General features: G+C 37.9%; 1 protein-coding gene across 1 annotated transcript in view; it reads right to left on the bottom strand.

Annotated features, from left to right (window-relative positions):
- TUSC3 (tumor suppressor candidate 3) overlaps positions 1–17,828 on the bottom strand; it is a 142,948-nt gene that overhangs the window by 71,426 nt on the left and 53,694 nt on the right. Inside the window, exons 3-5 of the mRNA XM_074822641.1 lie at positions 6,346–6,463; positions 3,817–3,957; positions 3,118–3,258 (exon numbers count right to left, since the gene is read on the bottom strand). Coding sequence (XP_074678742.1) covers positions 3,118–3,258; positions 3,817–3,957; positions 6,346–6,463 — 400 coding nt within the window. The remainder of the gene's footprint in view (positions 1–3,117; positions 3,259–3,816; positions 3,958–6,345; positions 6,464–17,828) is intronic.

Below are 17,828 nucleotides of genomic sequence, written 5' to 3'. Positions count from 1 at the left end.
GCATGACTCTCTCCCCTTAACTAGATACCATCTTCTTCATTCTCCCTTTTAAAGATCTTTTACGAAAAAAAAGCTCTAAGCTTTTTTGGTAGAAAAAAGCACCATGTAAGAGAATCATAACTACACAATAGCTTAGAATGAATATATTAATGCTGTCCATTTTCTTCTATGGATCTTGACATATTCTAGTCTTTTTACAGAACTGAGGTCATCTGTGCAAAAGCCTGCAATGCGGACTCCCTGCCCATTCCACCAAAAAACTTACAACATTAACTTGCACATCCATGTAGACCTGAGTAAAACCAAAAGAACTTCTGGTAACTGCATGATCTTTGCTGTAACATCATTTTGCAGTATGGGGCTTTGACAACATTGTGAAGGCAAAAGAATAGTAATGAGTGAAAGAGGGAAGCATTGGCTCAATACCATGATTAATTGCTACATACATTCAGATATAAGACCTTTTCCTAAAACATCCTCTAAGTGCTATTCATTTTTACAGTAAACAGAATTTTACAGGAAATAGTATTAGCAACAATGATGAATGGCATTAATGCCATTTTAATTAATTTTAACTCTATTATTGCTTGTCAATACAATCAGCAGGATGACAATTACTGAATGGCATTAATACAATTTCTTTAAATGTTTGATCACATTTGGACATCGACCCTGTCCACAGGGGTTCTGTTGAATGTGATTATAAGTTTTCGACACCGAAATTTACAGTTATGTTCAGATCTAAAATGTCCAGTTGCTGCTAAGGAAAACAGCAAATATTTTAAGAAAGAATTGATGTGTTAAATTAAGAGAATTAACTAGAAAGTTAATTATGTCTTCGACTATTTATGAACGCAGATTGTAATAGAATGATTCTTGATTTGAAGAACTGATTTTTAACCTCTGCAAGACAAAAACCACAATTCCCCAAAACATTCAAACATTAAACTTCTGATCTGAAACCCTGAGGTATGAAATTGGAATAAAATTGCCGTCTCCTGAGATATAGTGCATGGTTAAACAAAGAAAATACCACTGATTACATATCTGTTTGGTTTTTGACACAAACACCTATTTTGGTATGCTAATTATTGTTTTATTCAGGTGATCTCTAAAGATTAGGAGTCCAAAAAAAGTTAGACTGATACACATCGAATTTGAGCTTTTTGGTGATAGTGTATCTCATTGAAAAATATTGGTAATCTAGAAAAATATATGTAACTAAATAGCTCAGACTTGGTTTGGAATAGAAGTGTCAAAACTCTGTGCTAGGGCTCAGGATACTCCAAATGACATCTTGGAACAAAGAAGACATTCTGCCCCTGGCTCTCTAAACCTAAAGGAGACATCATTCCACTTGAAATCTAGTTCTGTAGGTGGCTTATTTAAAATCTTGTTCTTTTTTCCTTCCTCAATGTACAGGGTGGATTAACAAACTGCTCAAATAAAGAACGTATGCCACGTAGACTAGTAGGAAATGCTATGATAACACCATGAGAGAAAACAGCATTATCAGTAGCCATTATTCAAGAGTAATGCCAAATACTAAGGAACTCTGAACAAAGAGCTTGCTTTAAGATCTTGCTAATCATTTAGACACAAAAAATTGAATTAGAGCCCAACAGGTACTAGGTATCTTCATCTTTGAACTGATGTAATAAAGGCTGCCAGTGGGCCCATTAGCTGAAAGTGTCTCAAAAGAAGGTATCTTCTCATATTATTGAATGAAAGCAGAACAGCAAACTATCAACATGAGGTGGCTTTGAAAAGGCAGAAACAATTATAGGATATGTCAGTAACCTACTTCTAGCAGAGCTAAAATACACAGAATCATAGAATAGCACAGGTTGGAAGGGACCTCAAAAGACCATCTGGTCCAAGCTTTCATGGGAAAGGGAGCCTACATGAGAAATAAAATATGAATACTGCTGCACAAGTAAACTCATATTCATCTGTCCTAGCCATGTGCTTTCAAGAAAGGTTAATTCATATTGATGCAAGTTGAGAAAAAGTCTTTAAAATGATGAAGTGAATAAATAACCATTTACATGGAAAAAGAACAGCTTGCCCTATGTCATACAAAATATATGAACAAATTATTAAAAATTACTGTTCTCAAATTAATATATAGCTCATACAGAAGGAAGGAGCTCTATTAAGCTGTAAAATGCTGGATTGGACTTGATAAGCATAGACACTACTCTGTTGATAACTATGCTCTTGACTCCACGTCCCTGAAAACTAAGCCTTAGATGCTGCTGCTCAGATTTTTCCTCTTCTGTCAGTCATAATGATGACATGGTAACAACTATTTATTGCTACACCTTAACCATCATCTACCATCTTTGCATGCTACTTCCTATCTGAAACCGAGACAGCTGACTATGCCACACAGTCCACATTTTTCATCAGTCTACTCAGTTATTTGAAAACTATGATATAAATAAATACACTGCGATACACTATTAAGCATGTTAAACCTTAATTCCTTATTTATGGCCTTGAGGGTTTAGTGGACTAATATTTCAAGCAGACTATTGGCTAGTTTTACAATTTCCTCAGAGTTAACCCTATAAGATCATCCTATTCTCATTTAGGCTAACAGTGGAACTTTGAGGTCAGTACTCCTGAAACTAATTTTGGAAAGAATTGCTACCTTTTTCTTTCTTTCTTAATTCTTTTAGAATTTCCTTACAAATATATAAAAGCCTTTGTTACTTTTCTTAAACTTTCATTATTCTAAAGCAATACAGTCTGACATTAACATCCACACTGAACCAAATCACAACATTACTGCTTTTACAAAAAAGGACACATTGAATGATGGCAGTGAACATTAGTAACACTTTTTATTAGAAATATTTTCTTATTAAAGCTCAAACAAAAACCAGCAGGTAACTATCAGAGTATTTGCTAATTTTCATTGAATCACTCATAGTAACTGATACTGCTTATGAGAATTAGCCCCAAAATCTAGATTATGAATCTTTGTCTGATAGTACCATTCTGAACAATGTATTAACACAATCATTCTTAATTTACTGTGCAAGCAATGAAGACACATATGATAGGATAAGAAACTAATAAAAAGCATATTAGTAAGGAAAATCTGCATACCAGAGCTGCCATGGCCCAGCCAGTTTTGTTGTAAATGAACTCCAAGTTATTTCTTCGCAGATATAACAAGCCACCAACAAGAGATACCAGAAGAGCCAGTGCAATTGTACCAGAATAGTTAGGAGGCCTGAACACTCTAATCTGGAAAAGATAAATGCAAATACAGATTGCAAATAAAGGCATACATACAGATCATATTTCATATAAACAAACAGGGAGCATCTGAAATCTGGTTTCAGAGTCAGAAAGACTAATCCCTAAAGGTATACTTAAGACAAAATAGTACTTCCCTTATATAAGCACATAATATAAAAAAAGTTTTAAGCATCATTTTGAACTGTTCAACACATTATTTCTCCAACAGATTTCAGGTTGTGTCTGAATTAGGAGTGGCTACATTTGGATCTGGTTTATATATAGTTTTGCAAATCACGTTTTACTTATTAACAACTAATTATCACAACATTATTGCTTGTTTTCCATCCAGAATAAGACTACATAAAATTTAACAAAGCGAGTGGAATATAATCTGCAAACTGGAGAAGTTACCACAAGTACGATGACTATTTTTTTTTAATGTGTTCTAGAATCTACATTTGAGGAAAAAACGTATTAAGGAGAGATGGAATTTGTCATCAGCCTGTCTCAGACTACAAAGATACATTTGGCTTCAACTTTTAAAATTGTCAAATAACTTACATGAACATCTGTTCTGTCAGCTATCCATTTAGCTAGCTGCTCAGCTGCAAATCCGATTCTCTGCAGGTCAAATGTGTCAGCTCTCTTGGGTTTACCTTTTGGAGGAAAATGCATGAAAGTCGGAGCAGAATTCATATTCAGCTATAAAACCAAGAAAAATAGCAGAAAAAAAAATTAGTAACTCTATCCTCAAAAATGTTTACCTTTTATGTATGAGACAACACAAGTCTAATTTGCATGAAAAATATTATTTGCCTCCATAAATTACTCTTTTTTATATATCTTCATGTATAGTCCTGCAAAAAGAGTGCTCAGAATATTCCTTCCAGAAGATTCTTCGGGATGTTTAATTATTTCACCTATAAGCTCTTCTGAGTAACAATATCTTCTGCTTTACAAGTTTTCACACACTGTAAGAACTTTCCTGTAATTAGTAAAAGAGATGTCCCACACCCATCCAAACTATTAAAGTCTATTAAGTTGTAATTCTAGGGGAGGAAAAAAGTGTTCAAATAGCTTGACGTTGTTTCTCTTGCCTAGCTCTCACCAATCCAAAATTAACTAGACTAAACTATTCATCCAGTCTTTCACTGGCTTCAAGACAGACAACCCACTAGTGACTAGTTATTTTTGAATTCAGAAAGGCCTAGATAACTAGCTTAGACTACGTAACTTGCCCTAGAAACTACATGACTGTTAATCCATGTGCTGATGTCACTGGAACTATCACAGTATATCAAAAAACTCAAAGTTGATAAACACAATTTACATTTGCCACTTTAAATTTTGACTTCAACTTTGCAAGGTAGTATAGGAGAATATAACTTTACTGTATAAAATTCCTCCATATTCAGTCCATCTCAGAAACAGTGCAACAAAAACTCTTGAAAAAAGTGAAAACACAAACAAAATCAGGGGCAATACTTAAAGATGATGCAATATGGAGATCTTTAAATTAAATAACAGAGTAAACTTGTTTGTTTCATTCCTACAAAATGAGTTTTATCACATTACCAAAACATATTTAATCAAGTACAGAACTGAACTTATCAATAGAAATTACCAGCTAGTAAAATATTCTCCATCTAAGCAAAAACCAGCCCTCTTCTTTAGTGAACTGATTTGGAAATAAAAAATATTCTGAGAAAGGCTAAGACAAATATTGAGAAATAGTTGAATAAAATATTTTGTAAGATATAGAAACATTCTGAGATACAGACACCTTCTGACATTGTATAGAGTTTGGGGGCAGTTGGTCTGCAACTGCTTTTTCATTTCTCTATAAACAGAGTAAAAGCTGAAAAATCAAATTCACATTACTTTTTTGGGGGGTTTTGCTATGGCATCGGTATTACGTGACTTTTTAGCACATATAAACATAAGGTCAGAACTAGATTTCCCCCAAATCAGAATAGTCATTAGTATCACTTATTTTTAACACTAGTTTTCAAAGACAGTCAAAAATATACATATTTTATCCAATTTGGTCTAACTTTTACATGACTAAATACATACCACCTGAAATAAGCTGAATGTGTGCCCTTTTACACAAGGAGTAAATTGGACTGGACTATTCTAATATGTATTGATTGGCCTAAGACAAAAGCAAACAACGTATTTTGCATTATTGTAACTATGTAGGATAATGTAAGGTGATTGTAAGGCTTATTTGAACTAAAATTTTTAAGGCAAAATCTTAAGCCATTAATAACCATTCTTTACACAATACATTCTAAGATGTCAATTGGAAGCAAAAATATATATGAAGCACAGTAATTAAACTTTTTAAATTAAGTACTTTAAAAATAAATATTAAAATTTTCCCCTGAAAATTTTCAATCACACACTTCACCATAAGGTGGTTAAAAATACAGAGAACTAAAAAACTTGTCACTCCTCTTAATCTACATTTTTAGCTTCAATAAGCAGATAAATATCAGAGAAAAACATCAATATTTAGTATTCATTTTCAAGGGATGCGTTTTGCCTTGACTACTTAATTTAAGAGGGGGCCTTAGACTGTTCTCCAACAATTGATTTTTCACTCTTCATAGCCAATATTTAAAATCTAAACCTGTCTCTTCTGTTCTCCCTGAAGAACTTCCAGAAAAATAAAAATATTAATGGAGTTGAAGAATCTTGTATTACATAAAAGCAATTAAAAGGCTCTTTTAGTTAAGAGCTTTTTTCCCCTAAAGGAAATCTTTAAAGGCAAACATTAGTTGCATTGTGCTTAATTCAAAAAACGACATTAACAATGAGTTGAAAAAAAATTTGTGCACATATAATGTAATCTATAAACAAACATTATAAACTACACTTGGAAAATACTAGAAGTGGCTACTGGTAAAAAAATCTGTCTTCACTTACGTCACAGAAACTGCAGCATCTGGTGTTTTTAACCAGGAAGAATTTGTACATAAAACAGAGGTACACAGCTACACACAGAAAATAATTAGTCTTGTATCATTTGTCAAATCAACATGTAGTTCTAAAAATTAAGAATGTTTTACAGTATCCAACATTTACCTGTTGAAAAACATCTGCCCCTTCATCATAATCCACTATTGTGAAAAACAGTTTGTTCGAAAAAGCAGAGGAATAGCGCCATGAATTAGCCAGCACTTGATATTCTTCATTAGCTTGCCTGTTACGGAAAAGAAACAATCATACAACCATGTGGCAAAAAATATTCTATAACCAGCTGCAGAGCTTAGATGAATTACATTTGCAGTGTCATTCTCAACACCCTTAATATCAATTAAAAAAAGTTTCAGCTAGTTATGCATCTCCTTGCTTCAAACTTGCCTTCTCCAAAATCAGAAATGTGTTAAGTCAAACTATACCAGAGATGTCCCAAGATGATGTTTACAACTAACGTTTTCTGTATTTAAGAGTCTCAGAAAACAGGAGTGGCCTGAGTGGCAAGCGTCACGCAAATCTGCTAACAGATCCATGCAAGGAAATGCTTACATGGCCCTTGAGCAGGATATCAGGATTTACTTGCTGGAGACAGCTGCACATAAAGGTATTCTGAAACTAGTGGAAAAATAACAGAGGGATGTGACAGGAGTAATCTTCCTAAATTAGCAGAGCCATAGAAAAAGCCATAGAAACTGCTAAGCACTGCTAACTAAATGAACAGTACGCTTGTAAGTAGCATAATACACTCAAGATAATTTCTATAAAACTTGTTTTAAATGTGATGATTTTTCACAACATACAGGGTTAAATAATCTTTGCTATCATCACTAGAAATTCATATTGCTACTACTCAAATTTGTCAGAAAGCCTCCTCTTGGCTTTACTCATGGCTCTATATTCAGGTGATTTTTTTGTTGTTTGGTTGGGTTTTGTTTGTTCCTTCATTCATTTTGAAAGAAGAAAAACAGCCAAACTGAAACAAACAACTTTGCCCTGTCTGCACTGAGAAGAAAGGAAAAAAATTAATTCCAGGAGAATTCTGGGATCCTTACCAGCAGAGATGTTCTCTAAACACACAATCACAAAACGATAAAACCACAGGTTCTTCCACAGGACAAATTCGTCTCAATGAATAGTTCAGGAAAAAAAAAAAAAAAAAGAAAAGAAAAAACCCCAACAGGATCCTTGCAGTACTTTTGGCTTTACACAGGCTCATTTGCTAATTATTGCTATATTACTAATTAATTGTATCTGCTGTCAAGTCTAAATCAAGGTTCTACCACTTGGCAACTTATCTTTTCATGTGGTAAGATGCAGAACTAGTATAAATAAACATGTTCTGCAGCTTTTCTCAAAACAGTATTTCCATAAAACCAGTTCCATGTGTTTGATGGTGCAGAACACTGTTTATTTAAAAGCTGTAGATGCAAAAATCAGTTTATTGCAAGAGAAACTCTGCACTAAACACACAATAAATTATGTATTTTGAGAGAGCAAAGAGAGGAAGATGATGACAGGACCACGGATGTCATAAGACCCTTCCCATTTCCTCATAACTGAAATCAGCCTTAGGCATGAAATATATTACATACAACTCCAGCAGAATTGTTGTATCAAGGAATATATTGTACACAAAAAAAATCTGTCATAAAAAAACCAGAAGTTAAAATGAAATTTTATGATATCTTACACACCCCAAAGAATAAGTCTTATTAAGCACAACAAAACTCAACTTTCACCCTTATTACCTGATTGAGTAACATTTGCTACTTAACACATTTACACAATGGACAAAGTTTGCAATTATAAAATAAAACAAGTGAATTAGGCATTAATTAGATTGGTTATTTCTAGAAACAGATACTAACATTAAGCAGACTAACACAGTCACTGTCATCCTGAAGAGGGCAGTCAGACAACATCAAAGAATGCTGTAAAATCTTAAGTAATATCTGTAGGGCACTGTTCCGTTAAACCTACTATATTAAAGCTGGACCATTTTTATTATAAAAACAAGATAAAAATCACTTCATCTTGATGCCATCATTCTTCTTAATCTACCTTTCACTTGTGATGAAACAATATTTCTGGGAAATTCAGATACTCCATTTATGCCCCCACTGTTTGAGAGAACACACTTGTTCCCATTGATCTCCATGTATTTTGCATCTTTGAATTATTTTGAATTAATATAATAGGTAGAAAGTATACTTCAGGAAATACAATTTTGCAAAAGGTTGTCTTAGATTTTCTATAATAGATTCAGAGCACAATTTCATCTTCACACTGAAGACAGCAAAGCATTCTGTAATACATTCTCATAGCAGCTCTTCAGGCGTGTACAGAAGCAAGAGTGAAGCAAGAGTGGAACAAGGAGGGGCAGGAGTACAAGGTTACAGGATTCCCACATACAGAACTGAAGAACATCCTACAGTCCACTCTATACTCTCCAACTGATACATTGCTGACAGTCATATTAATATTTTTTGTAGCATTGGTTACTCCTTTTCAGATACAGTAATAGTAAAAACCATAAGCACTTGGCTGAAAATTTCAGTCTCCAATTCACATCAGGCAGTATCAGGTCTGTCACTTCTTATCTACCTATCTCTATCATTCGTTAATATCAATTCTATCAGATTGTTTCTATGAAGTAATGTTAATTATATGAAATTATAATAACTACATGAAAAACTACAAAGGGCAGAAGAACACTTGGTATGAACTCATCAGAACAATAACATGTTAGCACTGCTCTTGCTAGTTTGACAGAATTTTCTGATAGACGGAGAAGATTTAAATGCTTTTGCTGCTAGTCACCTCTTCAGAATTTCATGGTAACAGCAACACAGGAACTAGCAACAACAACAGTAATATTAACCAACTACTACCAAATAGTGGCCAGAACAAATGGGAATGCTACTATTAGATTTACCTAGAGAATTCAACACAGTGAAAACTAAGCTGCGGAGCAAATGCTCTACAAAAATTTCTTCCATTAAGCAAGAGGTGCTCATGAAATATTAAAAGTTTTATTTAAAAAGATTAATTATGTAGGTGTCTATGGCAGATAATCAGATTTATATAGCTTGAGCTATATTAAAGTAGATTAATTTTATTCTATTAGTCCAACATTATAGTAAGGAAAACACAAATGGAATATTAGGAAAAGAATAAAAGAGACTGTGGATTTATTTGCCAAAGAAAGCAGTAAAGCATTATTTTTTGGCACCTATGGACTGTACAAAAGACTTACAAATGTACAATTGGCAAAGAGTGCACTACCAGGTCACCTACCCATTCTTATGTTTAAAGTAAACTGTGATCAATGCTGCAATTGACCTCCAACAACATTTTTTATTTGGAATGACTTTCCCAAAATGAAGAGAAGGGGATAAGTGCACGTTTTGACTTCTCAGTTTCAAGTAAATAATAAATTCAGAATGCTAATTTGCTTTTATTTATGTTTAGGGTGACTCATAATGTCACAATGAAAAGCACTGAAGAATCTATAAATGTGTCCAGAAAATTCACCACACAGAACAAAATGAAGAGAGTATGGACAATAGTTGAAAACTACACTGTTCATTCAATGTAGGTTTCTACAATAGGAGAAAGCAAGCTAAAATCCATGCTATTCTATTTACAGCATCCCATGAAATTTTCAATATTCTGAAGATGAAAAGAAGCTACAAGATCATATTTTGTAGAAGCTGCAAAGTAAAAAAAAAAAAATAAGTTGTGACCACAGGAAGAATAAGGAGCCTGTTATGATCCAAGTATAAAATTACTGCCTTGTTAAACAGGACTCAATACTTCTACCAAGATCCTGAAGAGCACTAGAAAAGCAATTGCAGAACTTTCAACAGCTCCTTACAGATTTCCTCTTCCTTCTTTGAACAAAAGTTCAGAAGATAATTCCCTCACAGTACAGTTAAGAGACATGTCAATGATTTTCTCACTACCCACTCTTGATCAACGAGCAGAAAACTGAAAGGCAGAGGAGGATCCTGTTTCTTGTTTCTGATGACACCTCCTTGACTGTCAGAATCTTTTTGCTGTTGACCTACTCTTTGATCGGCTACTTGAAAACAGTTTTCCAAGATACCTTCTTGGACAGGGAAACAAACAGAATTCCTCTCTTTTCTAGATTAAAAATCTCCTCTTGGAGGTCTCACTGATAAGGTAGATGTTAATAAAATTACGTGGAATTCTTCTCAAATTTTGCCATTTCCTTTTACACATTATGAGTGAACAGCAGAAGGCAGCTACATTCAGAGCCCTTTATGAAACACGTACTACGTTAAGCTCAAAACTTAAAAATACACAACTATATGTTGAATTATAACTTACCTTTTATGCATTGCTGTAAGAAATACAGAAGGCATAGATTAAGCAGTTGACTTTGAGCTCATTCTGCAGCAGGCTTTCTGCAGTAACTACAAGCTTGTTCCAATAGTTGCCATTAATAATTTCTGACAGCATTCAGCCTTGTCACTCAAATGAAACAAAAGAAGCCTTTAGAAAACATGTGCTACACCTGCAAAATTTACCTCCCTCATGTGCTACATATATATTTTTTGTATATACTTTATATGTATATTTACACACACATATGTATTTATAGACACACACACAACTTCAGCTAATGGGAGTAATCAGTGCTCCTTTCAGTATAATGAAACTTGTGACGCTTTTAAAAATGCAATAGTCTAGTCAACATAGGGGTGAAGAAATCACTGGCTACACAAATTGCTCTGCATTACCAGCTATTTCTAGCTGCTTCTTCATAAATACTGTCTTTGCAAAACTGTGTTTTCCAAGAATCTGGAAGCAGGTTTGTTACTTTCATGGTAAAATACTACTAAACAGCATCTAGGACTGAAACAACACAATTTTCAGTTTACGCAGCTTATAAATTTGTCTCCACAAGTGGTCACCTGTCATTACTACAGTCTTACTCTGTAGTATTTCCCCATTTTCCTCCTGATCATTTATGATGCTAATTCTAGGTTTTAATCTTGACTTGCAACAACTCAAAGATTCAAACAGGCTCAGTTACATCTTTAAAAGAAACATCTCATGAAGACTATAAAGATGTAGTGAAGCTATGCAGGGAGAACATTAGGAGAGGCAAAGCACAGCTAGAGCTCAACCTGGCTACAGCTGTTAAAGATAATAAAAAATGTTTCTATAAATTCAGTAACAACAAAAGAAGGATTAGGGAAAATCTCCCTCCTTTATTGGATGCAGAAGGAAACATCGTAACAAAGGATGAGGAAAAGGCTGAGGAGCTCAACACCTACTTTGTCTCAGTCTTTAGCAGTGGAACTGGCTGTTCCCTGGACACGCAGCCTCATGAGCTAGGAGACAGGGAGGGGAAGCAGAATGAGGTCATCACAATTAAGGAGGAAGTAGTCAGAGACCTGCTACACCACTTGGATGCACACAAGTCTGTGGGACCGGGTGGGTTACAACCAAGGGTGCTGAAAGAGTTGGCAGATGTGCTCACCAAGCCACTTTCCATGATTTACCTGAAGTCATGGCTAACTGGGGAGGTCCCACTGGAGTGGAGGGTGGCAAATGTGACACCCATCTACAAGAGAGGCAGAAAGGAGGATCCAGGAGACTATAGACCTGTCAGTCTGACCTCGGTAGCAGGGAAGGTCATGGAGCAGGTCATCTCAAGTGCCATTAAAAGTCATATAATGGACAACCAGGGGATCACGCCTAGTCAGCATGGGTTTATGAAAGGCAGGTCCTGCCTGACAAACCTGATCTCCTTCTATGACAAGGTGACCTGACTATTGGATGAGGGAAAAGCTGTGGATACTGTCTACCTGGATCTTTGAAAAGCATTCGACACAGTTCCCCATAGAATTCTCATAGAAAAACTGGCTGCTCATGGCCTGGATGAGCGAACGGTCTGCTGGGTCAAGCACTGGCTGGATGGACGGTCCCAGAGAGTGGTGGTCAATGGAGCTAAATCCAGCTGGCAGCCGGTCACAAGTGGTGTTCCTCAGGGCTCAGTGTTGGGACCATTTCTGTTCAACATCTTTATTGATGATCTTGATAAGGACATAGAGTGTATCATCAGTAAGTTCGCAGATGACACCAAGTTCAGCGGGAGAGTTGATCTGCATGAGGACAGGGAGGCTCTACAGAGAGACTTGGAGAGATTGGATCGGTGTGTGGGAGACGGGCAAGTCAACATTGGCCTGTCAGCTCTGCGCAGCCCCTGCGAAGCAGCAAGGCTTTGATGAAAAACAGGCCTTGGGAGTAAGATAAGAAACTGCCAAGTTGTGCCAATGTGGCAGGGAAAAACAGACAGCTGCAACACTGAACTGTGAAAAGTTACCACTGTGTGAACAGCGAGAAGTTGATTGGTCTGCACAGCGCGTGTTAGAGTAGTCTTCTGTGATAGGAGAAAAGGTCTAATTGCTGATTTGCTAATTATGAAGTAAGAGCTTTAACCATAGCATAAGTATGTACTAATGTAATAATAAAGGGTCTTTCCTTTTGCACTTCATGGAGAGTCCGTGCCTCAATTGCCACATCGGTGGGCCAATGTTAACGGGATGAGCTTCAACAAGGCCAAGTGCCAGGTCCTGCACTTGGGCCACAACAACCCCATGCATCGCTACAGGCTTGGGGAGGTGTGGCTGGAGAGCTGTCTAGAAGAGAAGGATCTGGGGGTTCTAATTGACAAGTAGCTGAACATGAGCCAGCAGTGTGCCCAGGTGGCCAAGAAAGCCAAGGGCATCCTGGCTTGTGTTAGAAATAGTGTGACCAGCAGAAGTAGGGAGGTGATAGTCCCCCTGTACTCTGCACTGGTGAGGCCACACCTGGAGTATTGTGTCCAGTTTTGGGCACCTCAATACGAGAGAGATATCGAGGTGCTGGAGCGAGTGCAGAGGAGGGCAACGGAGCTGGTGAAGGGCCTGGAGAATAAATCCTATGAGGAAAGATTAAGGGAGCTGGGACTGTTCAGTTTGAGGAGGAGAAGGCTGAGGGGAGACCTCATCACTCTCTACTCCTACCTGAAAGGACATTGTAGAGAGGTTGGTGCTGGTCTCTTCTCACAGGTGATTAGTGACAGAACAAGAGGGAATGGCTTTAAACTGCAACAGTGGAGGTTTAGACTGCACATTGGGAAAAAATTTTTCACAGAAAGAGTGGTTAGACAGTGGAATAGGCTGCCCAGGGAGGTGGTGGAGTCACCATCCCTGGATGGGTTTAAGGGTCATTTGGATGTGGTGTTGGGGGATATGGTGTAGGGGAGAACTTTGTAGAGTAGGGCTGATGGTTGGACTCAATGATCCCAAGGGTCTTTTCCAACCTGAATGATTCTATGATTCAGGAATTCACAGGCATAAATAAACATAGTAGAAAGTATACAAAACAAAATCGATTTGTTTCAGGTAGCTTGATATTCAAAGCAAAATGTACATGTATAATTCACATGTTTGAACCATTATCTCATAACGAACTAGTGGCACAGGTTAAGGTATAGTCCCTATCCACTGAAACTCAGTATCTTTAGCCTCTGACACTGCTCTGATCTTTTCAAGGAACACTATGCTAAGGAAAAAAAAAAAAAAAAGAAACAAAATATGCATCTTTTTGCTGATGGGCTTCAGCTGTTGGGGAAAAAAAACTCAAGTGACCAGTTTCATTTCTCTGACCCAGATATCCCTTTCTAAATGAAGATACCCCAGCAACAAATTTGAAAAATGAACCAAATATGTGAACTGTTTGGCAACAAACAAGACATCTCTGATATGCACCTGTACACAAAACAGAGATGGCTGCTTCTGCCAGTAATATGAGAGAAGCAGAGCTTAGAAAGTAAAATAAAAGACCTCATATAATTTTTTATGGAGTTATTAGATGGTACAGCAACAAACAAAAAAAGAACAAGTTAATGATATGGATGAAGAATGCAGAGGAACAGGCCACACAGTGATGGTTTCAGCAGGCTAGAGTTAAAGCCCATATGCAGCTGAAAATCAAAGCACTAAGACTCAATCAAGTGGAGTGGGGGGCAGTCTTGAAGTATGGTTGGTAAAATGGTGCTGACCCCTTTGGGAAAATGTAGTAATAATAAAATGGGGGGATAGATGGCAAGAGGCAGGATGTCAAAGGGCAGCGAAGTTGAAAGAGAATTTCCACCCAAAAATGCACTCAAGTCAGGCTAGTAGTTACCATTTGCCTGGATGCAATACAAAGTACAGGCTGAGAAACAGTCTCTTCATCTCTGTGAAGACGCTATTGTCAGAGTGACTGTTCTTTTGTTCTCCTTATATACATAAGTAATCTTTTCAGTAGTGTGACTGATGTGGGTAACAGAGAGAAATTCTCTAGTTGAGTGAATATGTAAGCACAAAGTAAAAAACAGAAGCTGGTCTTATATCCTGGGGAGTCACTGTTTAGAATTACATTCTTTCTGACTGTTCATCCAAACCAAAAGAATCCAAACTGATTCATCATCACAGTGCATCAAAGGGCCCTCTAGTATCTGCTTCTAATGTGCTCTTGCAGAGTACATACACTGAGAATAGTAATAACACTTACGTCAATTAAGACTAACCAAGTTTAATTTCCTGGGACCAAAACTGTTTAATCGAACACGTTTCCAAACGTGCATGGAAGAAAACCCACATCTTCCAACTGTTAGAAACACATTCCACCCCCACCGATGACTTCACATTCAAGAGCACACAGGATATCTAATCTGTTATGGTTAATTCATCTCTCAATACCAGCTATGTCATACTGAACCTCAACTGGAAAGCTGACATTTATGCTACCACTTACACAGTTGTGAAGGCATCAGATGGCTTTCAATAGTTTTTTGGACCAGAAAATTGCAACTTGCTTGTCCACAAAGCTAGATGGAAATGTTGTACTCCAAATTTCACTGTAGGATAAAGACAGAATTTACTTGAAAAACACTATAAAGGCATGACTAGAGGCACTACCAACATGTATTCAGATATGGATATATTTTACAGATTACAGTTTGTGAAAATGTTTCATTAAGATGGATACAGAACCAATCTCTGTCTCAAAGATGACAAACTGGTAGTTGTCTTTTAGAAACACCTTATAAATCAACCTAATTTCTTTTGGGCATAGAATAAATTCCAATCAGTAATGCATACATATGATTTCTAACTTTTAAAAGTATATACTGAAAAGGGTTAATGTTAAAAATTAGAAGTAAATCAAGCAAAATTAAGTAAAGGGAAAGCATTAAATACAACAATATGACATATATCAGGAATAAACAGCACTAGCATTGTGTTTTGCTGATTAAGGATACCAATTAAACTCAGACACCAGAGTGAAAAGAGTAGGCGTATTTTACTAGCGAAAACCAAATAATCACAGAATCATCTAGGCTGGAAAGGACCTTGAAGATCATCCAGTCCAACCATTAACCTAGCACTGACAGTTCCCAAATCCACCATATCCCTCAGCGCTATGTCGACCCTACTCTTAAACACCTCCAGGGATGGGGACTCCACCACCTCCCTGGGCAGCCCATTCCAACACCTAACAACCCGTTCTGTAAAGAAATACTTCCTAATATCCAGTCTAAACCTTCCCTGGTGCAACTTGAGGCCATTACCTCTTGTCCTATCGCTTATTACTTGGTTGAAGAGACTCATCCCCAGCTCTCTGCAACCTCCTTTCAGGTAGTTGTAGAGGGCGATGAGGTCTCCCCTCAGCCTCCTCTTCTCCAGACTAAACAACCCCAGTTCCCTCAGCCACTCCTCGTACGACATGTGCTCCAGACCCTTCACCAGCTTTGTTGCCCTTCTCTGGACACGCTCGAGTAATTCAGTGTCCTTTTTGTGGTGAGGGGCCCAAAACTGAACACAGGAATCGAGGTGTGGCCTCACCAGTGCAGAGTACAGGGGTAAGATCCCTTCCCTGTCCCTGCTGGCCACACTATTTCTGATACAAGCCAGGATACCATTGGCCTTCTTGGCCACCTGGGCACACTGCTGGCTCATGTTCAGCCAGCTGTCAATCAACACCCCCAGGTCCCTCTCTGACTGGCAGCTCTCCAGCCACTCCTCCCCAAGCCTGTAGCGCTGCTGGGGGTTGTTGTGGCCAAAGTGCAGAACCCGGCATTTGGCCTTATTGAAACTCATACAGTTGGCCTTAGCCCATCGCTCCAGCCTGTCCAGATCTCTCTGCAGAGCCTCTCTACCCTCGAGCAGATCAACACTCCCACCCAACTTGGTGTCATCTGCAAACTTACTGAGGGTGCACTCGATCCCCTCATCTAGATCATCAATAAAGACGTTAAACAGGAGTGGCCCCAAAACCGAGCCCTGGGGGACACCACTCGTGACCGGCCGCCAACTGGATTTAACTCCATTCACCACAACTCTTTGGGCCCGGCCATCCAGCCAGTTTTTTTACCCAGCAAAGTGTGTGCCCATCCAAGCCATGAGCAGCCAGTTTTGCCAGGAGAATGCTGTGGGAAACGGTGTCAAAGGCCTTACTAAAGTCAAGGTAAACAACATCCACAGCCTTTCCCTCATCCAATAAGCAGGTCACCCTGTCGTAGAAGGAGATCAGGTTTGTCAAGCAGGATGTTTCCTCCTGCATCTAGCAGGGGATGGAGACTCTCCCTGGTCTTTCTTTTGCCACTGACATACTTATAGAAACATTTCTTGTTGTCCTTGATTGCTGAAGCCAGGGTAATTTCCAGCTGGGCTTTAGACCTCCTGATTTCTGCCCTGCATAGCCTCACAGCCCCTTTGTAATCACTGTGAGTGGCTAGTCCCTTCTTCCAAAGGCTGTAAACTCTCCTTTTCTCCCTGAGTAATGTAATGTAACAGAGTAATACAGAAAACATGCAGTAAGGCAAAATAATGCACCCAAAGCAACAAATAGGAAAATACAGGGTAATGCATCAAATCATTACTACATGAGAGAGAGAATAGTGATTAAGAAAGATACATCACCACTTGCATGTGTTACCATCATCTAGATCTGCAGATGCTGGGGAGCCCCAGTTACAGCAAGGATTTGGAGAGCCTGTCCTGGCAAGCGGGAAGTCCTACGCGATGCATCCATCCGTAGGTGAGGCATCCAAAGTTGCTGTGAGCGGGTCCAGCCTTACATACCAGAGATCGGCAAGCCAGAATAGCTGGCATCTTTGTTCTGAGCGGAAAATTTCTGGTTTCATTCTCCTGTTGGATTCCACCCAAAGCCTGGCCAGGGCTCAGGGGTTGGAGACCAAGGGAGTTTCTAACAAGGCCAAATAGTTGGGTTCTCAGCCTTGAACAAGGCTGAGCTAGGAAAGTTGGATACATTCTCTCAGCATTTCATCCTCACTACTGATTATATTCTGTCTAAGCTGCATCTTTCACTAGTGAGCATACATACTTTATTAATGATTACACACTAAGTTAGCAGCTTCAGCTTGGGGCCTGTTGTTCAGGCTGCAGTATTTCAATGCTTTAGCACTTTCTACATCAGCATAAGTGGGTTGTTATAACTTAGTACAATACCTACTAGCACAATGGTTATCAGTTATACAGGATTCATCTACAGGTCAACTCTGG

The sequence above is a fragment of the Strix aluco genome, chromosome 4, assembly GCF_031877795.1.
Source record: "Strix aluco isolate bStrAlu1 chromosome 4, bStrAlu1.hap1, whole genome shotgun sequence".
Taxonomy (NCBI): domain Eukaryota; kingdom Metazoa; phylum Chordata; class Aves; order Strigiformes; family Strigidae; genus Strix; species Strix aluco.
The sequence above is the reverse complement of the archived record's forward strand: the minus strand, read 5'-3'. Positions and strand labels throughout refer to the sequence as shown.